Here is a 22940-nt window from a genome sequence, read left to right on the forward strand (position 1 = left end):
GAGCTCGAAATTTTTGCTATTACCCTCATTTTACCATATTTCTTTTAGTTTTTCATGCTCTTAATAATTATTTTTATAGAGTAGTGTACATTCTAAATTGTAGTGTATATTTTCTTTAAATTTTTCACGTTCTTAATTTTTTATCTCTCTTGTTTGAATTTCATGTTCTTAATTGTAACTAAATGTTTGCAAGAAGTCTTTCTGAGGTTCTAGATCTCAGGAATGTTTTAATGCTTTTAATTAATTTGTTTTTCCTTATGTAAAGCACTTTGAATTGCCACTGTGTATGAAAGGTGCTATACAAATAAACTTGCCTTGCCTTGGTACAGGGTACTGGGTTCCTGGTACTGGATTCCTGGTGGAGGGTACTGGATACTGGCTCCCTGGTATTGGGTTTTGGATACTGGATTCCTGGTACTGGGTTTCCAGCACTGGGTTTTGGACACTGAGTTCATGGTACTGAGTTCTGGGTTCCTGGTACTGGGTTCTGACGGGCACCGTGTTGTACTGTAAGGAACCGTGCAATAGAAAAAGAGCTTTAAAGCGGTTGGCGTCGGGTTTGATTTATTGAGTTGGCACGGTGGATGGCGCCTTGTATGGTGCCAAGTCCTAAGATTTCGGCGTGCCCACGTGAGCAGAGCGCTGATACAGCAGAATAAAAACACGCCAACATCGTTACCGCTGGTATTAACGTGGCAACACCAGAGAAGATTTGATAGAAATGATGATCCTGTCGCTGCCGGGCAGAACAAACCCACGTCTTCTGATCCCACCAGCGTGCCACCCCACACCACCCCCCCCCGCTGCGTGAGGGCGCAGTGCCAGTCAGGCTCCATTTCACTTCATGACGAGCACATTAAAAGGGAATTACGCGGCACGACGCCGCAGCAGAGGGCCTCCGGGCGCTCGGGGACTCGGACACGTCTAAATATGAATGACAACCTTCCACCGGCGTCCGTTCTTTAATGAATCAGAGGCTGGAGGTGGAGGGAGTTCCGCTACAGGGAACAGAACAGTTCCGGTTCCATTTCTACTTACTTTGATCTTTTAAGAGCGGGAAAAGGAAAGGACCTTCCCTAAACTGTTGCTGCAAAGTTGGGAGCATGTTGTGGAAACACATGAATTCAATCATTAGAAGGGGCGTCCCAATACTTTTGTCCATGTAGTGTAGCACACACGCCCATTATCAGGAGTTTGAACCAATGAGGTTCTGATTTGCTTTGGTTTTGGACCACTCAGCAGAAGTTCTGAGGTTCTTCAAGGTTCCTTCCACCAGCAGATCCTGGAGTCCCACCAGTGGGAGCAGATGAAGATCAGAACACGACCTCCTCACGGTCGCTTCATCTCATCATCGTTATGGAGCTTTAGGGTCTCAAACATCTCACAGAGGTTCAGAAACCAGCGGTTCCACCAGATGAGGTCCAGATGAGGTCCAGATGAGGTCCTTCTGCTGCACACGCATGTGATTGGCAGGTTAATGATGATATAAAACATCTGAGGAGCATCTGAAGAGCTTCAGCTCCCGAAGGAGCAGTAACGCTTAATCCACTTCTCCACGCTCACATCTGCTCAACTCACGACTCCACACGGAGAACCGAAGGAACCGCTCAGACGTCCACATCTCAGATCCTGCTGGTCCAAAACCCAGAACCAACAGAAACCAGGCCCACCAGAACCCAGAACAAGCAGAACCTAGACTCAACAGAGCCCAGAACCACCAGAATCCAAACCCACTAGAACCCAGACCCACCAGATTCCAGTCTCACCAGAACCCAGTCTCACTAGAACCCAGACTCACCAAAACCCAGACCCACCAGAACCTAGAACCACCACAATCCAGACCCACAGAACCCAAACCCACTAGAATATGAAAAAACCAAAACCCAGTCCCACCAGGATCCAAACCCACCAAAACCCAATACCATTAGAACCCAGACCCACCAGAACCCAGAACAACCAGAACCTAGACTCAACAGAGCCCAGTCCCACCAGGATTTAAACCCACCAGAACCCAGTCCCACCAGAACCGTGTTGGTGTGGTTCTGCCAAACCTGAACCAACTCAGCAACTCAAGTTCATTCAGATACATTAGAGCCAAAAGTATGTGGACACCAGACCATGAGCTTGATGGCCAGCTCATATGTGCAGGCTACTGATGCTCCTCCTCACTAAAGTCTTCAAACAGTGGCTTTAGGAAAAGGAAAGGGCGTTCCCTAAACTGTTGGTGCACGGTGTGGGTGTGGCACGTGTACGCCGGGCTTTGGTGCGACTCACCGAATGCATTGCTGCGATTGGTCAGGTTGGAGTAGGCGTTGCCGCTGGGGGAGGACGTGGCCGGGCTGGACAGCGGGCTGTAGGAGGACGGGTCGGCCTGGTAACTGTGGCTGGAGCCGATGGTGAACGGAGACGACTGGGCTTTACCGGACTGAGCCGGGAGCTGCTGCTGCGGAGACAAACACAGCCGGTCAGTATACAAACACACACGTTCCAAAAGTATTCACACCCCTGGACTTTATAACGTGGATTTGTTCGGGGATGGATGGTCTCTAACGTCGAGTGTCTGAGGCGACCGATGACCTGAAGCATACAGCCAAAACAACACCGGAGTCTAGATTTCAAAGCACTGAACAGACCTGAAGGTGGCACTTAACAACGTGCCATGACGAATGGGATAAACCGCCCAAATCCAGACTTTAGTACTGAAGCTGGAACTGCAACCGAAGTGGCGTCTATAAATTATCGAACAAAAGTGTCCAAATACTTCTGAAATCTTTAATATGAACGATATCTGTTCCAAATCAATGGCACGAATTCCTTAGGGGTGTAAATACTTACAAACACCGACTGTAGGTGATGTAGGTGAGGATCAAACCCAGGTCCTGGAGTCCCTGCTACTGTGCAGAACCCACACTACCATCCGAGTTAATACGCAACCCCAAAACAGGACTAAATCCGGGTTAAGCACCGATTTCTTTCTTTCCCTGCACCATAAATAATTAGACGGGAGTAAAAACACCGGAGTAACTTGGGTCGCATCCCAGCTCATAACAGTAACGTGAAACCGAATCCCTACACGCACACGAGCGGCGACGAGCCGATCACACGCTAGCTTTTCCGAACGGAAACGATTCCCTTGGCCGCCGCTCGCTCCGTCCGTCTGGTTTCAATCGAGCCGTCACGCAGAGCCGCCAACACCGGGACGAGACGCAGAGCGGAACTCCCGCTGAAATACAGTCGGACTAGAACATCAGGAGGAAAAACCAAGGGTTACGGGAGGGGACGGACGTCTGGGTCTCACACGGACCTTCTCCAAAATACAGAGGTACCTCATAACCCGACGTTTGTGCGACCGTCGCTTTGTTCAGCGCTCATCAGCGTGTGAATCTGATCTGAATCTGCATCAGTGTGGAATAAGGTGCAGATCCAGGGTTACAGCTCCACATGTATCTGTGTTTATCTGGATTCTCCTCCCTGTTTCACTTTTAAACTTGTGTTACAGCTCCAGCTTCTGAGAAATGGTGAGAATCAGAATCAGCTTCTCCCAGAGTCTAAAACGCTTCTGGTTGAGAATAAAGCTTAACGTGGTTTAATGTAGTAAAAGAAGGAGACAGGAGCACTAAACTTCTCTTCATTATTACTGCTCATAAGTTCCTCCACTAATCACATTCCTCACTCGCTGTTTTACTACAATAAGTCACGATGAGTTTTGAGCACCGCCGTCACACTTCATAGGAAATAACGGCACAGCGGCACATGTGAATGCGCCGGTGCTGAAGGGAATACGGTATTCCAACATCGAGCATCTCCAGCATTAAGAAGCGTCAGGAAACAATAAAGAAGTAAAACTAAAGTGCAGCTTTTATTGTATTTTTATTGATGTGTAACTGTTAGTAATTGTATTTCAGTGTGTTTATATTATATTTGTGTTATTTTCAGTGTTTAAGTGTCAAAAACAACCTCATTATTTTACATGAGACTAAAATATCTGCAGCTCCACGGGACCATGGACGCATTAACAGGTTCCCCAAACATCCTTATGGGGAAAAATACCTCGAAACTCAACGTCTTTAAAACTCAACACCACTCCCAGAACCCACTGAGGTCCAGTTTCAGGGTACCGCTGTAGCCAAGTAACTCCGGAACCGGTTTCGTTCAGGCTGCTTAGAACTGGAACCAAGGACGCGCCATCAACGGGGGGCGCTGTGACGACGTTCCTCTACAACCTGACACGCCCACCTCCTCAAAAACCTGCTGCACTTCGGTTCCGGGAACGTTCCCGGTTCAGAACCGATTTACCGTTGGTGAAAATGCGCCAGACGGTTCAGAACTAGGTTCCCGAACTGGACCGGAACCAGTTCCACGTCGGTTGTAAAGATCTAAGAGAAGTGTGGGACCTGAGAACCTGGGTTCGATCCTCGTGTGAAATCTGATCCGTGTGGATCTGCAACATTCCAAGGTCCAGATGACTGTTCAGGAAGGTCCGGGACCGCCGGAGACTTTTGGTGCCCGGTGTACCGGGTGCCAGTTCATCATGCCCAATGAGACGCAGCCAATCGTGTGTGTACTTAGACGCCCGACGGGCCGATAGCACCGTTGAGCGTCCGAGCCCCCCCGGCTGCAGCGCTGAGTGAAAACGAACGACGTTTGTATGTAGTTTGGGACGCAGGTGTCATTCTGGCGCAGCGCTCCACTCACCTGGTTGGAGAACGGCGGCCGGCTGCCGGACCACTGGACCTGACCCGGGTTAATCTGACGAGATATCTGGGCCAAATTCTGACCCGCCGAACCGGCCGCTGACTGGATGTCGTTCACCCCGGGAACGTGGATCACCGAGGAACTGAAAGAGAGACCGAGGTTCTGATCGTTCACAGAACCCGCAGTGGTGACGCCCGTACGCTTCACATTTACATCCGAAACGGAGGCTGCACCCACCTGAAGGTCTTGCCCGAGTGCCCGGGTTGGAAGGGACTGCCCTGGGAATAGAGCTGCTGACCTCCTGAGGTGGACGACGGCGCCATCATCTTCTTATCGGCTGTAAACACACGGTGCAGATTTCTACACAACTTCATTCACGCTCGATTCAGGCAAATTAAATCAATAATACATCAAATAAAGAGCTGAGTGTTTGGGCGCCGAGCAGTGCTATCGGCCATCCGGAAACCCACACAGACACGATCGGCTGTGTCTGAGAGAGGGACGGTGGAACGGGTTCCTCGGTGCCGCTGTAACTGCGCCCTCTGCTGGCCGGTCGAAGCAACTGCGCGAGAGATGGGAGGCTCTCCGTACGCAATACTGCTCTCTGTGAGACTCCGACTTGACTTGAGGCAGAGGGAGCTCAGCAGTAATCAGAAGGTCGCTGGTTCAAGCCCAACCACTGCCAGGCTGCCACTAATGGGCCCCTAAGAAAGGCCCTTAACCCTCAGTTGCTGGCACTTGCACTTGTATTCAGTCACACTTAAAAGTCGCTGAGGATAAAAGACGTAAATGTAAGTAAATGAAATGTTCCCGACTTTAAAGCAACACTTTAGGGAAGGCCCCTCCGAGTTCTCGAAGGTTCACGAATGCTCGTTTGTTTAGTGACCGTCGCGGAACACCTGTGGAATGAACCGAAATACCCCGTTTGACTAAATGGGCACAAATCTCCACAGACACACTCCAGAACCTATACGTGCTAAGGAAGGGGGGTGTTTGGGGGGGTTTGAGGGGTACGTACAGCCGGAGATGCCGGTGAACATGTCGCTGAAGCGCGGGTCTCTGTCCTGGCTGAAGAGCGTCTCCGTTTTGTCCAGGCTCTTTCCGGCCTCGTGGACTCCGCCCCCGACCCCGCCCACTGGCACCTGCGGTCACAGGGAGGACATTACAGCTCGTTTAGATACGCTCGGTTCCCCTGTGACACCCACACATTTTGATGCACTCTTACCTGAGCAACGTACACCATACGGACAAAAGTATTGGGACACCCTCTCTAACAGGTGTGTAAAATATATGATATAAAGGAAATGATACGCCTCAGACTGAGCACTAACAGTTTAGGGAAGGCCCTTTTCGGGACGTTTAAGGAAACTCCAGTGTCCTGCACAGAGCCCTGACCCTCACCCCCACTCAACAGCTCTGGGATGAACCGGAACACCGACTGATGATCAATTAAGTGTCCAGCCGTACAAGTACAAATGCTGTCATGTTTTGTACCACTAAAGAGGCACAAATTCCCACAGACACACTCCAAAGACTGGTGAGAAGCTTCTCAGGAGGGCGGCTTGTGGTTCAGTCAGGTGTCCAAATACTTTTGACAATACAGTGTATTCAGCCTACAGCAGTTCATCCACTTATGCATCTTGCCCAGTGATTCCGGAGTAGCCAGACTCACTGTGACCCTGACCAGGAAAGGGGGGTGGGGGGTGGGGTGGGGGGGGTTAAAACTCTTTCTCTACAACAAACCTGTGTCCAGATGAACTGATTCAACTTTGTGGATCCACTTATACAGAACTCGAATTCCCATAGACACACTCCAAACTCGTGTGTGTGTGTGTGGGGGGGGGGGGTGACGGTCATCTTTTGACTAAACTGGGCACAAATTCCCACAGACACACTCCAAAATCTTGTGAGAAGCTTCAAGCTGAGAAAAACACACGTCCAACAATCTTACAGTCAGGTGTCCAAATACTTTTGGCTGAATAGCGTATTTAGCCGACCAGCTTATACAGAACTCACAGATGCTCTTTTGACTAAACCGGGCACAAATTCCCACAGACACACTCCAAAATGTACCGACCTGTGAGAGATCGTACGCCGTCAGTCCGTCTCTCTGATGGACCTCCAGCTCGGCCTGCTGCTGCTGCTGAAGCTGCCTGTAACACACACACACACACACACACACACACACACACACACACACACACACACACACACATTCTGAATGAGCACAACGGCATGAAAGAGTATTAGCCCCCCCCCCTTCCCGGTCAGGGTCACAGTGGGTCCGGCTCCTGTGGAATGACTGGGCGAGATGCAGTAACACACCCGGACAGGACGCCTGTCCATCACGCTGCCTTGGCCACCTTCTCTCTTAGACATAGCCAATCGTGTTTGTGTGCAGACGCCCGACCGGCTGATAGCACCGCTGAGGATTCGAACCTAGATCCAAGCAGTAGTGGGGTAGCTACTCACTAGGTATCTCACTGATGCTATCAGCCGGCAGTGGGATCGATGCGCTGTCCAGCGTATTCCAGTGTTTCCCGGTGGAACCTGACCCACTGTGACCCTGACCAGCTTACTATAGAAGTTTCTGCTGTTGAACTGTTGGAATAAATGAGAATGAACGAGCATTTCTGAGGCTCTAGGACTCCACCGAATCACAGAGAGAGCCGAGAAGTCTAAACTTGTTGAATCTACCCGGAATATCGACCTGGCACAACTGGCCGTGTCTGAGGGAGGGAGGAGGTCTGGGTTCCTCGTTCCTGCTGGAATCAAGATTTTGGAGTGTGTCTAAGGGAATTTGAACAAGAAATCGGATTGATGTTCTCCTGATCTCATGATGTTCTCCTGATCTCTTGGTGTTCTCCTGAGCTCTTGATGTTCTCCTGATCTCTTGGTGTTCTCCTGAGCTCTTGATGTTCTCCTGATCTCTTGGTGTTCTCCTGATCTCATGATGTTCTCCTGATCTCTTGGTGTTCTCCTGATCTCTTGACGTTCTCCTGAGCTCTTGGTGTTCTCCTGATCTCTTGACGTTCTCCTGAGCTCTTGACGTTCTCCTGATCTCTTGGTGTTCTCCTGATCTCATGATGTTCTCCTGATCTCATGATGTTCTCCTGATCTCATGATGTTCTCCAGAGCTCTTGATGTTCTCCTAAGCTCTTGGTGTTCTCCTGATCTCATGATGTTCTTCTGATCTCTTGACGTTTTCCTGATCTCTTAATGTTCTCCTGATCTCTTGATGTTCTCTTGATCTCTTGGTGTTCTCCTGATCTCTTGACATTCTCCTGGTCTCTTCATGTTCTCCTGATCTCTTGACGTTCTCCTGGTCTCTTCATGTTTTCCTGAGCTCTTGGTGTTCTCCTGATCTCTTGACGTTCTCCTGGTCTCTTCATGTTTTCCTGAGCTCTTGACATTCTCCTGATCTCTTGAGGTTGGATGTGTCACGCTGAAACAGGTTTAATTCTATGTGGAGGGGTGTCCACATACTTTTGGCCACAAGCTCTCGCTCTGGATGGACGACCTCAGTCATCATTCAGGTGGATTTAATAGATCTTCTGGATCCTGAGCTGAATTCCCGTTCCTCACGTCTGTGCTTGTTTATGAGTGTCGGGTTTCAGGGTTTTGGGAAGGCAGCTCATCTCACGCTGATCCAGAACGTGGTTCCGACTGACCCGTAACCCTCGGCTGTCTCATAACCGTAAATCAAACCCAGGTGACCCCGGCGTTCCAGGTTCGAGTCCAGCTGACGGTAGCCGAGTGCGTCTGAGGTCGAGCTGCAGATTCTAACGGATTTAACGATAAATTAGAACTTAATCCAGCAGATTAATTCATTACAATTAAAATTCTTTACGAGCTGCTTCATTACGACAGGAAACATCCATCATGTGACGTTTTTATCAGCTCTTATTGGACGTGTCAGCCTGAATGATTTCAGATCGTTAAACACTAATCGTATCTGAGAGCAGATCAAAACTTTCTGGACGCTCGGCTGCTGAGGTTCAGACGCCAAGAAAAATCAATCGAGCGCTGGACTGATGGAACGCTGGACTGATGGATCGGCAGTGACAAAGTCCAGTCGGGGTCTCCCAGCTGCCGAGCCACCACCACCACCACCACCGGTGGCAAAGTCCACCCGAGGTTTCCCAGCGGCCCCCAGCGCTCCATCAGTCCAGCGCTCCATCAGTCCAGCGCTCCATCAGCTCCATCAGTCCAGCGTTCCATCAGTCCAGCGCTCCATCAGTCCAGCGCTCCATCAGTCCAGCGCTCCATCAGTCCAGCGTTCCATCAGTCCAGCGTTTCAGGAGAATGTCAAGAGAGCAGGAGAACATGAAGAGATTAGGAGAACACTAAGAGATCCGGAGAACGTCAAGAGATCAGGAGAACATGAAGAGATTAGGAGAACACTAAGAGATCCGGAGAACGTCAAGAGATCAGGAGAACGTCAAGAGATCAGGAGAACACTAAGAGATCAGTAGAACATCAAGAGATCAGGAGAACATCCAAACCAAACCAACGTTCCTCACACCAAGAGTTGGACGAGCTTGATTTTATTTGACCCAGATCTTTTGTTTTTCTGAATCTGGTCTGATGGTTCCTCTTGATGTTTATAAACTGTCTCAGATGAGATCCTGCTCTCCACCTCCTCCTCATCGTCCTGGAAAGTCGTTTCCTCCAGCTCGACACGGAAAATTTGAGAGTGGTTCTGAGTTTGGCTGGATCTGGACGCCTCTGGCCACACGAGGTCTCAGAAGAAAAAACGAAGCTTCTCTGATGTGGATCTGAAGCTGGTTCTGCTCAGACTGACGATTCCCATTAGCGGCGAGCGGCAGAACCGCTAACATAAACCCGCGCGCCACGTCCAAGCGCTCCATGAAAACCTCAAGAACTCCAAGTGACGGAAAACTGCAGAGCTTCCAAACGCGCCGCGTGCCAAGCGCTAGCGGTAAAGTGGCGCTCGAACACGGACCCGCGCGTGAACCCCTCTGGATGCCAGCCGACCCGGAGCAGCACCGTGGCCTCAGTTAACTCTGGAACGTTACTCATGCTACCTCAGGCTGAACCCCACGCTGAACCTCTGCTGAACCTCCATCTGATCTCAGGAGGAGAATGAAAAGAAGAAGGTACGAATATAAAAACACCGGCGCATCCAAGTTTCCAGAGGAGGCCGAGCTCAGCGCTGCCTCTCGCCCCGGAGAACCTCGGTGTAGCGGCGGGGGTGAGGAACGTCTCCAGGACGCTGGGAGCGCTTTCATCTAAGCGTGAAGATAGAAGCTCGTAAAGTCCTCGTGGCCAGAGCTCGGGCAGCGACGGGACGAGGAACCGTGACTGGTACGGCACCGCTGGGTTCCACGCCATCACGGGTGGTTTTGCATTCTCACTGGTAACTGATGGGAGCAGGAGCGTCATCCGTGCTCATATTAGGTTCTCAGATCGGTTCTCAGATCAGTTCTCAGATCGGTTCTCAGATCAGTTCTCAGATCAGTTCTCAGATCGGTTCTCAGATCAGTTCTCAGATCAGTTCTCAGATCAGTTCTCAGATCAGTTCTTAGCACTGTTCTCAGATCGGTTCTCAGCTCGGTTCTCAGATCAGTTCTAGGTTCTCAGATCAGTTCTCAGATCGGTTCTCAGATCGGTTCTTAGCACTGTTCTTAGATCGGTTCTCAGATCGGTTCTTAGCACTGTTCTTAGATCGGTTCTGAGATCGGTTCTGAGATTGGTTCTTAGATCAGTTCTAGGTTCTCAGATCAGTTCTAGGTTCTCAGATCAGTTCTAAGCTTGGTTCTTAGCACTGTTCTCAGATCGGTTATGAGATTGGTTCTCAGATCAGTTCTAGGTTCTCAGACCAGTTCTAGGTTCTCAGATCAGTTCTCAGCTCGGTTCTAGATCAGTTCTCAGCTGGGTTCTCAGATCGGTTCTCAGCTGGGTTCTCAGATAAGTTCTTAGCACTGTTCTTAGATCGGTTCTCAGATCAGTTCTAGGTTCTTAGATCAGTTCTAGGTTCTCAGATCAGTTCTCAGATCGGTTCTTAGAACTGTTCTTAGATTGGTTCTGAGATTGGTTCTCAGATCAGTTCTAGGTTCTCAGATCAGTTCTTAGCTCGGTTCTAGATCAGTTCTCAGCTGGGTTCTCAGATCAGTTCTCAGCACTGTTCTTAGATCGGTTCTCAGCTCGGTTCTCAGATCAGTTCTAGGTTCTCAGATCAGTTCTAGGTTCTCAGATCAGTTCTCAGCTCGGTTCTAGATCAGTTCTCAGCTGGGTTCTCAGATCAGTTCTAGGTTCTCAGATCAGTTCTCAGCTCGGTTCTAGATCAGTTCTCAGCTGGGTTCTCAGATCAGTTCTAGGTTCTCAGATCAGTTCTCAGAGCAGTTCTTAGCACTGTTCTTAGATCGGTTCTCAGATCAGTTCTAGGTTCTCAGATCAGTTCTAGGTTCTCAGATCAGTTCTCAGCTGGGTTCTCAGCTCATCCATGCTCACATTAGGTCTCCAGGTCTGAACGGTCTTGACCTTTTTTGGACCTGTTTTGGACACAGAAGGTTTCGGTCTGAGCTGATGCCTGGTTAGATCCCGGCACTCGTCCTACAGCTTCACCCCAATTTTGTAGAACACCTTTGAGATGAACTGATGAACTGGAATGTTGACTGAGAAGCCTGACCCCTCCAATTCCTTTTTTTGAGCGTATGGGCACAAATTCCCACAGACACTCCTTGTGAAGTCTCGTCACAAAAAAGGTGGGATGTCGTCGGGACGAATTGGAACACTGACCGTCAGCCGGGGGTTCTCGTCCAGCGTCAGTCTTATTAAGGTCATATGAGTGCTGATAGTTTTGATTAGGTGAGAACGGGACGTCCAGGTTTGTGCTCAGGTGTCCACATATTTTTGACCAGGGCTTCTGAAGTGTCTCCAGGGTTCCAGAGGTTCCTGCGTCCTGCTCCATCCAAACATCTTCATCCTCCATGACCCATAATTCTCTTCACTTTCCGTCATCTGCGCCAGCGTTCAGCGCTGAATGTGGAATAAATATGTGGACACCTGAACCACAAGTGTATTTATGTTTCTTTATGTAAACAAACAAGCTGCTCCAGTCATTTTAAGCTATGTTAAAGGGATCATCATCATCCCAGTGAGCTCTCAGTACCTCTTAAACCAGTTCCACATGTCTGTGGGGTGAGACAGGTCGGGGGGGGGGGGGGGTTGTTTTGCTCTCCAAAAAGATTCCTGCCCCCCTTTCATCCCACATACCAACATACCACAGTGAGAGACATATGGAAGCCATATAGATCCAGTTAGAACATTCTGTACTGGTCTCATACTGGTTCTCAGATCGGTTCTAGGTTCTCAGATGGGTTCTCAGATGGGTTCTTCTCTCTTCACCGCGCCAGCACGGCCACAGTTCGCTTCAACTCCAACACACTGACCTTCAGCATCATATCAACCAAACTCAGCACAGTTCAGGTCACATGGCACCTTACGGCTGAACATGTGTGGAACCGGAACCAACCAGAACCAAGAGGAACCCACAGGAACCCAGAAGACCTGACGGGATGATGAGTGCTGGAGGGTAAAAAGAAAGAGGTACGTACTTGACGTTGGTGTTGGTGCCGATGATGTACTCGATCTCGTCCGTGTACGGGTTCTGGAAGGTGAAGCTGCTGGTTCTGATCAGCATCCACTCACGGTTCTTCATCCTGAAGCGGTACATGACCGACAGAACCTGACCCTTCAGCTTCACCACCTGAGGAGAGACACCAGCTCGCTCAAACACACGCTTGGATATATTCAGTTCCCCTCTGCACTCTGGTGACCTCTGCTGGCTGCACGACACCCAACGCCTTGTTTACTCAAACTGACAGGTACAGGAGCCACGCCCCTTTTACAGACACTGAGTGATAAAGGCCACGCCCCTTTTACAGACACTGAGAGATAAAGGCCACGCCCCTTTTACAGACACTGAGAGATAAAGGTCACGCCCCTTTTACAGAAACTGAGTGATAAAGGTCACGCCCCTTTTACAGAAACTGAGTGATAAAGGCCACGCCTCTTTTACAGACACTGAGTGATAAAGGCCACGCCCCTTTTACAGACACTGACAGATAAAGGCCACGCCTCTTTTACAGACACAGAGATAAAGGCCACGCCTCTTTTACATACACTGAGTGATAAAGGCCACGCCTCTTTTACAGACACTGAGAGATAAAGGCCACGCCTCTTTTACAGACACTGAGAGATAAAGGCCACGCCCCTTTTACAGAAACTGAGTGATAAAGGCCACGCCTCTTTTACAGACACTGAGAGATAAAGGCCACGCCCCTTTTACAGACACTGAGAGATAAAGGCCACGCCCCTTTTACAGACACTGAGAGATAAAGGCCACGCCTCTTTTACATACACTGAGTGATAAAGGCCACGCCTCTTTTACAGACACAGAGATAAAGGCCACGCCTCTTTTACAGACACTGAGAGATAAAGGCCACGCCCCTTTTACAGACACTGAGAGATAAAGGCCACGCCTCTTTTACAGACACAGAGATAAAGGCCACGCCTCTTTTACATACACTGAGTGATAAAGGCCACGCCCCTTTTACAGAAACTGAGTGATAAAGGCCACGCCCCTTTTACAGACACTGAGAGATAAAGGCCACGCCCCTTTTACAGACACTGAGAGATAAAGGCCACGCCTCTTTTACAGACACTGAGAGATAAAGGCCACGCCCCTTTTACAGACACTGAGAGATAAAGGCCACGCCTCTTTTACAGACACTGAGATAAAGGCCACAGAAACTAGTAAATAGAGAGGCCACGCCTCTTAAGTACAGAGGCCACACCTCTTTTTTATAAAAATGGACAGACACAGAAGCCACCCAACGTTTACAGAAGCTGACAGTAACAGAGGCCACGCCCTATTCTGTAGGACTGATGGGTGCAGAGGCCACGCCCTATTCTGTAGGACTGATGGGTGCAGAGGTGCTCTCGTGTAAGGTCTGTCCTCGCTTACTCTATATCGGCACGATTCTTTAAAATACCCCAAAAATTACCCCCACAACTGAAAACATGGAGTGGAGCCGAGCCTGGACCCCCCCCCAATACCCCCCCCCCCCCCACCACCACCACAATCATCTCCACAGCAGCGCTCAGAACTTCATTCCTTCCATCCAGAAACCACAGACGTCACTCAGGAGCAGCTTCAGTTTCTGTTCAATTGCAGCAGAACAAAACAACGTCTGGGTCCAAACACGGCGCGTCAGGGTCCCGGGGAGCGGCCGCGCTAAACACGGCTAACCTCACGCCACGCCACGCTGAGAGACAAGTCCAGCTCCCTGCAGAGGGACGACGGCGTGGACGCGCTCTCACAAAACCAACACCATTAACACCATCCCCAGATCATCATCATAATGAACACCATCAACACCAACACAATTATCACCACCATCAACACCAACATCATTATCAACAACGCCATCATCACCATAACCATTATCTTTACCACCAACGCCATTAACACCATCCCCAGATCATCATCATAATGAACACCATCAACACCAACACAATTATCACCACCATCAACACCAACATCATTATCAACAACGCCATCATCACCATAACCATTATCTTTACCACCAACACCATTACCACCATTCCCAGAATCATGATAATTATTAACACTATCAACACCGCCAATGCCAATATCACCATCATCACCATCATCACCATAACCACACTATTATCATCATCACCACCACTGTCATAAACACCATCACCAACGCCAACATCACCATCACATAAAGCTCTGTGTGTGAAGTGTGATGGAGGTAGCACCATGGTTCCTGCCACAGGGTTCAGGGATTAATTCTCTGTTACCTGAAGCTTAACAGGGGTCACTATATTACCAAAAGAATGTGGACACCTGACCATTAGCTCGTTGGACATTCCACTCCATCGCAGCTGTAACAGCCTCCACTCCTGTGGGAAGGCTTTCAACAAGATTTTGGAATGTCTTTGGGAATTTGTGCCTATCTGGTAAAAAAATCGTAATGGAGGGGCACTGTGATGGTGAAACAGGAAACGGCCTTCCCCAAAACGTTTCCCCAACGTTCAGTAATGCTCAGTAATGCACAGAGGTGTCCACATACCACGCTGCACCAGAGCTAATGAGACCGACGGAGAAGTGAGAAGGTCCACGGTGCCACCAGCCTTTAATCCTAATCACACCCTTCCTCACTCGTGCCAGGACGGGTGTGTCGCCTCCGAGCCCGTGCCATCCCCGAGCCTGGCATCCATCTGCTCTCAGACGCTCTCAGGCCGTAATGAGCTTTTACACATCAAACGGCCGAGCGAGACGAATTGGAACCCTCTGAGAGCCGGAGCGCTCGGCTGGAGAGCGGCGGCGGCAATATCGGGGACTCGCCTTTCATCGGTCTGAAGATGGCACGGATCACGCCGGAGCTTTGATGGCACGAGTGCCCGAGCGCCGGAGGTGCCAGTGCAATCATTTCCTAATCCGGTTCCACTGATTTAAATCTGTGAAGGTTCTAATATCACACCCGTCGCCATGGCAATCAGGCAAAGAAAGACACGACAGAGCCAAAAGTATCGGGACGCCTGACCGGGAGCTTGTCCGATGTACCGTTAGTAACTGTTGTGGCTGAAACACATACATTTATTAATAAGAAGGGGCGTCCCAATACTTTTGGCCATTTAGTGGACCTGTAGGTCAGAATTCGGCGTAATCCTCGAACCCTGAGGTGCGGCTGTGATGAGAAAGGTCACGTACCTGTTGGAAGCTCTCTCTCAGGTGGCTCTGATCTTCAGGATGGCAAAACTCCAGCATGTCTTTACCCAGCAGGTCCTACAATAAACCGGTTAAACCAGTAGAGGAGGATTAGTGAATAGTAAAGTGTTGGTAACCATTTGAAGACGGTGATGTTCATAAAAGCATATCAGCAAATCAGAACATCACAGTGCTTCACATCAACACCTCATGCTTCAGAGCTCATAGACCTGTGAAACGCGGTGAAGGCGGCAGTAACGAATGATGAGGATGGGCGAGAATGGGTGAAGGTGGGTTAGGGTGGGTGAGGACGGGTGACGGTAAGGACGAGTGAGGATGTGTGAGGTGGGTAAGAGGTGGGTAAAGGTGAGGACGCTTGAGAGTGGGTGTATAAGGGTGAGGGTGGGAGGTGAGGATGGGTGATGGTGAAGACATCTTGGAGTGGGTGAGGGTGAGGATGGGCGAGTGTGAGGGTGGGTGAAGGAGAGGATGCTTGAGGATGGGCAAGGATGTGAGGTTGGGTGAGCGTGAAGATGGGTAAAGGTGGGTTAGGGTAGGTGTGGGTAAGGATGGGTGATGGTGAGGACATGTGAAGATGGGTGGGGTGAGGGTGTGTGAGTGTGGGTGATGGTGAGAATGGTGAAGATGGGCGAGTGTGGGTGATGGTAAGAGGTGAGGATGGGTCAGGGTGAGGTTTAGGATGTGTGAGGGTGGGTAAAGACAAGTGAGCGCCCAGTGTGGACTGACCTGTGATTTGTGCACTAGGTGGCGCTGTTCATGTAAACCTGACCCGGGTTCTGTTCTATTAAAGCTCAGTGTGATGAGAACTGACGGGAGAATAATAAAGTGAGTCCAGATATTTTTGGAGCAGGAGCTGACCGGGTTTGGGACGAGAACTAATAATGTTCAGGTATAAAGATTTTAATCTAGAAGATTTAAATTCACTGCATGGAATCAGAAATAAATTATTATTATTATTATTAAAATATAAATGAGTTTAGATGAAAGTCTGTAGGAATGAGGAGGATCTAATATCCTGAAGATCAGATCATCTTCATTATGAGATTCATCCCAGATCTGAAGGCTTTGTTCATATCAGCTCGTATGATCACCTGCACCAACGCAAACATGACCGACTCCCGGGCGCAGCGCCCCCCCCCCCCCACAGCTCACCTGCGGCTGGTATCCGATCACGTTGATGCATCGAGGATCCACGAAGGTGATGGTGCCATCCGAGTTGTGGCGGGACAGGAACTCGGTTGGCACCGCGAGCCCGTTCAGATCCATGGAGACCGGAGAGCTGGTGACCTGAGCGAGGGGAAACATGCAGGTCAATACAGCCAAAAGTATGTGGACGCCTGACGACGGGCTTGGTGGACGACATATTCCAAAACCAAAAAGCATCCACTGTTTTAGGAAGGGATTTCTCAAGATTTTGGAACGTGTCTGTGGGAACTTGTGGTCATTTAGTCAGAAAAGCATGTAAGTCAGGCGCCGATGTTGGACGTGAAGGCCTGGCTCACATTCTAATTCATCCCAAATGTGTTTAATGAGGAGTTCAAATGTTAGGAGAGACGAGTCTGACGGGAGGATTCGAGCTTTCGGGTTCGAGTCTCATCAGAACTGCTGCCAACAGCGACCCCTGCTGTCCGGCTGAGGCGCCTGCACAAGCGATGAAGCTTTGTGAGAATTCACCTCAGCCGTTCTCATCCGGGTCGGAAGTGTAGTAGGGAACTGGATATGACTAAATGCCCAGGCAAACGTGACACACGAGGACAGAGATCAGATCTGGGCTACTTTTATAGAGAAAATAGCCAAGACAAGCTGTAGCCTAGTGGTTAAGGCACAGAACCAGTAATCCAAAGGTCGCTGGTTCAAGCCCCACCACTGCTGGGTTGCTGCTGCTGTTGGGCCCTTGAGCAAGGCCCTTAACCCTCAGTTGCTCAGACTGTATACTGTACTGTGAGTCGCTCTGGATAAAGGCGTCCGCTAAATGCTGAAAATGTAAATGTAAAATAATAAAGAAGATATAAATATCCTGGAATTCGCTCCTCCGTTACGCAGAGACGCCGACGCCGCGAGGACGGTTCCACGAGCGCCTGGATTCAATCAGGACGAGCCCATCCAGCGATACGAGCAGGAGATGAAAGGAGGGGTGAAGGAGTCGCCCACGTCCGTGCGTTAGTATAATTCTACACGCGCTGACGCACGCGCTCGTGGGATCATGTGACCGTAAAACGGCGCCTCAGATGCTTTATGGGTAACTCATGAGTGGTTCTGTGGATGCGCGTTAGACGTGCACTTTGAAGGCGGCACCTCGAGCACGCCGCTCGCCGACGGCTTCATAAAACCGAGGACGCGGCCATGCGAGATCAAGCACAATCGGGGCTGCTGCGCTCACTACTGAGTTCCAAACTGCTCCTGAAAGCACTGTGGAGAACTTCATGGATCAGGTCTGCTCGGTGGTGCAGCAGCGTAGTCCTAACATCACCACGGGCATCGAGATTCGTTGGCTGCAGTGGCGTAAAGCACACCGCCAATGGACCCTGTACAGCCCAAAGTATCCGGACGCCTGAGCATGCAGAGAAAACCTCTGTGTGATCCTGTGTGAAGCTTCTCGCAAGACTTGGAAGTGTGTCTGTGGGAATTTGTGCCAGTTCGTTCATTTACATTTTACATTTACGACACTTTCATCCAGCGGACGCTTTTATCCGAAGTGACTTACAGTACTGTGACAGTATACAGTCTAAGCAGTTAAGGGCCTTGCTCAAGGGCCCAACAGTGGCAACCTGGCAGTGGTGGGGCTTGAACTGGCAACCTTCTGATTACTAGTCCAGTACCTTAAAACATTGCAGCGTTTGTGTTTGTACGGCTGGGCGCTGATGGATCAGTCGGTGTTCAGGTTCATCCCAGAGCTCTCGAGTGGGGCTCAGGTCAGGGCTCTGTGCAGGACACTCGTGGGCCTTCCCTAAACTGTTACTGCATGTCATAAGCACAGTGTTTCCCGTATATGAGTAAATTCAGTCATTAGAAGGGGCGTCCCAATACTTTTGGCACTATAGAGTATACATATCGAGTCTTGGATCAATAATATTCACCATGGTGGCATTTCTTCAACATTATGGACACCAGTGAAATTACAGGAAGTGTAGAATGGCAGGAACTGGGTGTGGCTGGATCACCTGAACCCCAAAATTGGGAGGGGTGCACACGTACCTGAAGTCTCCCGATGGCCACCAGGCAGTATTTACTGGTCTGTCCGGCTTCAGTATCTTCATCCGGGATGGTCATTCCTGAAACACAGCACAGGAGAAGCTTCAGCCGGATCTCTGCCGAGCCTGTTCCTAATCCCTCTACCGTCGGCACCACCAGCACCGCCCCCCTCCCCCCCCCCCCCCCATGGGGTGGTGAATACCTGCGGGGGGCCACGCCTTGATGTAGCCGGTGCAGTGCACCACCGAGTACTGCGCCTCGCCCTCCTTGGACGGCCCCAATCCGTTCCTACACAACACACACACACACACACACATTCAATATACACACACTAACAACACACACACACACACACACACACACGCCCTTGTGGACACGCCTTTCATCTGGGGTCCGTGTGGTTCACCTGTATCTCTTCCTCATGCTGGACAGGCGGTTGAGGGAGATGTGATCCAGCGGGGCGCTGCCACACCTGAAACCACGAAACATCAAAGATCAGTAAACATCAAGGTGGAACAGTGGTCGCCTCACAGGGTCATGAACACTTACACCTCATTATTCTCTCCAGGTTTGAACCATTAAAGCATTATCAGAACAAACAAGCCAAGCAATTCAGGGTTAAGGGGCCTCACTCAGGGGCCCAACAGTGGCAAACTGAAAGCAGTGGGGATTAAACCAACAACCTTCAGATTACTTGTCTGATAACCACACAGATATATCTGTTCTTGTTGCTGCTGCGCTTGCAACCTCTGCTGGCTGGTCGAGGCAACTGCATGGTGTACACCTAACAACATACAGTGTAGTGTTCCTGATGTTCCTCACGTTCCTCATGTTCCTCATGTTCCTGACATCTCTCATGTTCCTGAGATATCTGATGTTCCTCATGTTCCTGATGTTCCTCATGTTCCTGATGTTCCTTATGTTCCTGACATCTCTCATGTTCCTGAGATATCTGATGTTCCTCATGTTCCAGATGTTCCTCATGTTTCTGATGTTCCTGACATTCCTCATGTTTCTCATGTTCTTCATATTCCTGATGTTCCTCATGTTTCCGATCTTAAAGACATTTCTGGAATTCCACATGTTCCTGATGTTCCTCATGTTCTAGACATTTCTCACGTTCCTGATGCCCCTCATGTTTCTTATGTTCTTCATATTCCTGACATCTCTCATGTTCCTGAGATATCTGATGTTCCTCATGTTCTAGACATTTCTCACGTTCCTGATGCCCCTCATGTTTCTTATGTTCTTCATATTCCTGACATCTCTCATGTTCCTGAGATATCTGATGTTCCTCATGTTCCGGATGTTCCTGACGTTCCTCATGTTCCGGATGTGTTATACGTATGTTGCTGATGTTCCTCATATTTCTGATGTTCCTCATGTTCTAGACATTTCTTATGTTCCTCATGTTTCTCATGTTCTTCATATTCCTGATGTTTCTCAAGTTCCAGATGTTCCTGACGTTCCTCATGTTCCGGATGTGTTATACGTATGTTGCTGATGTTCCTCGTATTTCTGATGTTCCTCATGTGCCTGACGTTCCACATGTTCCTGATGTTCCTCATGTTCTAGACATTTCTCACGTTCCTGATGCCCCTCATGTTTCTTATGTTCTTCATATTCCTGACATCTCTCATGTTCCTGAGATAACTGATGTTCCTCATGTTCTAGACATTTCTCACGTTCCTGATGCCCCTCATGTTTCTTATGTTCTTCATGTTCTTTATGTTCCTGATGTTCCTCATTTACATTTATATTTTCAGCATTTAGCAGACGCCTTTATCCAAAGCGACTTACATTACAGTTACAGTATACAATCTGAGCAATTGAGGGTTGAGGGCCTCGCTCAAGGGCCCAGCAGCAGCAACCTGGCAGTGGTGGAGCTTGGACCAGCGACCCTCTGATCACTGGTCCAGTACCTTAACCACTAGGCTCACCCTCATGCACCCTCATGTTCCTGATGTTCTTCATATTCCTGACATCTCTCATGTTCCTGATGTCCCTGGGATTTCTGATGTTCCTCATGTTCCTCATGCTCCTGATGTTCCTCATGTTGTAGATGTTCCTCATGTTTCTGATCCTAAAGACGTTTCAGGGATTCCACATGTTCCAGATGTTTCTGAGGTTCCTCGTGTTCCTGATGTTCCCAGCTGTGATGAGTTCACGCTGAAGCATGTGAAAAACACGCCTGCTGTAAACACACACCCGCGCGGCCTCATCAGACGTTCCGATGCAGGATCAAAACAACACCAGTAACCGCGCGTCACACAGACCCGGAAACGTCGCCCCGCCGGTCACAGAGATGCACCCCTCAGCATCCGGATTCGGTGGGATTAACATGTGGAGCACCAGCTGGTGGAGGAGGAGGAACGTGTGGAAACATCACGTCTGCTCGTGGTCATTTTCAGGATGACGGGAAAGTCCAGACAGAACAATGAGACATCGGTCTTCTGACCGGAGCTGACGAGGACCAATTTCTCCGTGAGAGGATGAGAGCGGCCGGACGGCTACGATACACAACGCCAATAAGCCGCGGCGGCTCACGGTCGACATTCCGATTCATGCCACGACGCACGGGAAGATTTATCCAGCAAACTCCGAAGAGCGCATCCCTGGTGCTCCAGGGGCCAATAAAGGTGTGCTTTACACCCCTCCAGCTTCAAAACCCAGTTCACAAAGCTTTGTCTTCACTCGACGCTCCTGCCAGCGCCGGTCTGAGGAGGTTTTTGATTGGTGGATCACTGACCTCGTCCCAACCACATTTCTGTGATGTTCTGTACCTCATTCTGCAGATGAAGGAGCGCCGGGAGCCCATACACATCCTCATGGAGGACTGCTGCCCCTCCTTCTTCACCGTCCCCGTCTTCAGGTCCAGGATCCGGCCTGCAACACACACACACACACACACACACACACACACACACACACACAGAATGGAAATTCAGTTATACATTTGGAACGTGATGTCCATGGTCGGGTGTCCACATACTTTTGACCATTTAGTGGCAGTTGTAGCTCATTGGGCTGGTGTTTGGATGGATGGACTGAAGCGTGGTGGTGCGTGAGGGGAACGTGGCGGTACTTTCCACCGACTCACAATCCAGGAGTCCAGGAGAGCCGAATCAGCGGCTGAGGATTCCGAGATCCGACGTGGAGAACGAGTCGGATTTGAGATGATGGAAGTCGGACAGGAGCGCAGTACAGCCGCGCGGGAGTGTTGATTCAGGAGACGGGGGGGCGCGTGCTGGGGGGGGGGGGGGGGGGGTATGGGGGGGGCAGAATTCCCCAAAATAAAAATATAAAGAAGGAGCGGCTGAGTGGAGGTCACACGGGTCACTGGAACTGAAACCGGGCGCGTCGGCGTCCCACTGATTCTCTCCAAACCGCCAGACGAGCGAGAGAACAAACAACAAGTGTTGTGTAACAACCTCACATACACACAACTACACAACACTACACACACATACACACAACTATACAACACTACACACACATACACACAACTACACAACACTACACACAACTACACAACACTACACACACATACACACACCTACACAAACATACATGAACATACACACAACTACACAACACTACACACACATACACAACACTACACACACATACACACAACTACACAACACTACACACACATACACACAACTACACAACACTACACACATACACACAACTACACAACACTACACACACACACATACATGAACATACACACAACTACACAACACTACACACACAACTACACAACACTACACACACATACATGAACATACACACAACTACACAACACTACACACACAACTACACAACACTACACACACATACACACACATACATGAACATACACACAACTACACAACACTACACACATACACACAACTACACAACACTACACACATACACACACATACATGAACATACACACAACTACACACACACACATACACAAACATACATGAACACACACACAACTACACACACACACATACACAAACATACATGAACACACACACAACTACACAACACTACACACCTACACAAACATACATGAACATACACACACCTACACACACACACCTACACAAACATACATGAACATACACACAACTACACAACTACACACACACACCTACACAAAACTACACACACCTACACAAACATACATGAACATACACACACCTACACACACACACCTACACAAACATACATGAACATACACACAACTACACAACTACACACACACACC

At 49.5% G+C, this 22940-nt stretch overlaps 1 protein-coding gene across 2 annotated transcripts in view; it reads right to left on the reverse strand.

The window, feature by feature from the left end:
- arnt2 (aryl-hydrocarbon receptor nuclear translocator 2) overlaps positions 1 to 22940 on the reverse strand; it is a 47610-nt gene that overhangs the window by 3627 nt on the left and 21043 nt on the right. The window contains exons 6-17 of one of the 2 annotated variants that reach the window (XM_063013514.1): positions 21457 to 21559; positions 19080 to 19145; positions 18876 to 18961; positions 18677 to 18753; positions 16634 to 16768; positions 15464 to 15538; positions 12276 to 12427; positions 6773 to 6848; positions 5714 to 5837; positions 4933 to 5032; positions 4696 to 4837; positions 2275 to 2440 (exon numbers count right to left, since the gene is read on the reverse strand). In XM_063013514.1, coding sequence (XP_062869584.1) covers positions 2275 to 2440; positions 4696 to 4837; positions 4933 to 5032; positions 5714 to 5837; positions 6773 to 6848; positions 12276 to 12427; positions 15464 to 15538; positions 16634 to 16768; positions 18677 to 18753; positions 18876 to 18961; positions 19080 to 19145; positions 21457 to 21559 — 1302 coding nt within the window. Of the gene's footprint in view, positions 1 to 2274; positions 2444 to 4695; positions 4838 to 4932; positions 5033 to 5713; positions 5838 to 6772; positions 6849 to 12275; positions 12428 to 15463; positions 15539 to 16633; positions 16769 to 18676; positions 18754 to 18875; positions 18962 to 19079; positions 19146 to 21456; positions 21560 to 22940 lie in introns of both variants that reach the window. The other variant, XM_063013513.1, reaches the window with a different exon arrangement.

The sequence above is a fragment of the Trichomycterus rosablanca genome, chromosome 17 (genome assembly GCF_030014385.1).
Source record: "Trichomycterus rosablanca isolate fTriRos1 chromosome 17, fTriRos1.hap1, whole genome shotgun sequence".
In the NCBI taxonomy this organism is placed as follows: Eukaryota; Metazoa; Chordata; class Actinopteri; order Siluriformes; family Trichomycteridae; genus Trichomycterus; species Trichomycterus rosablanca.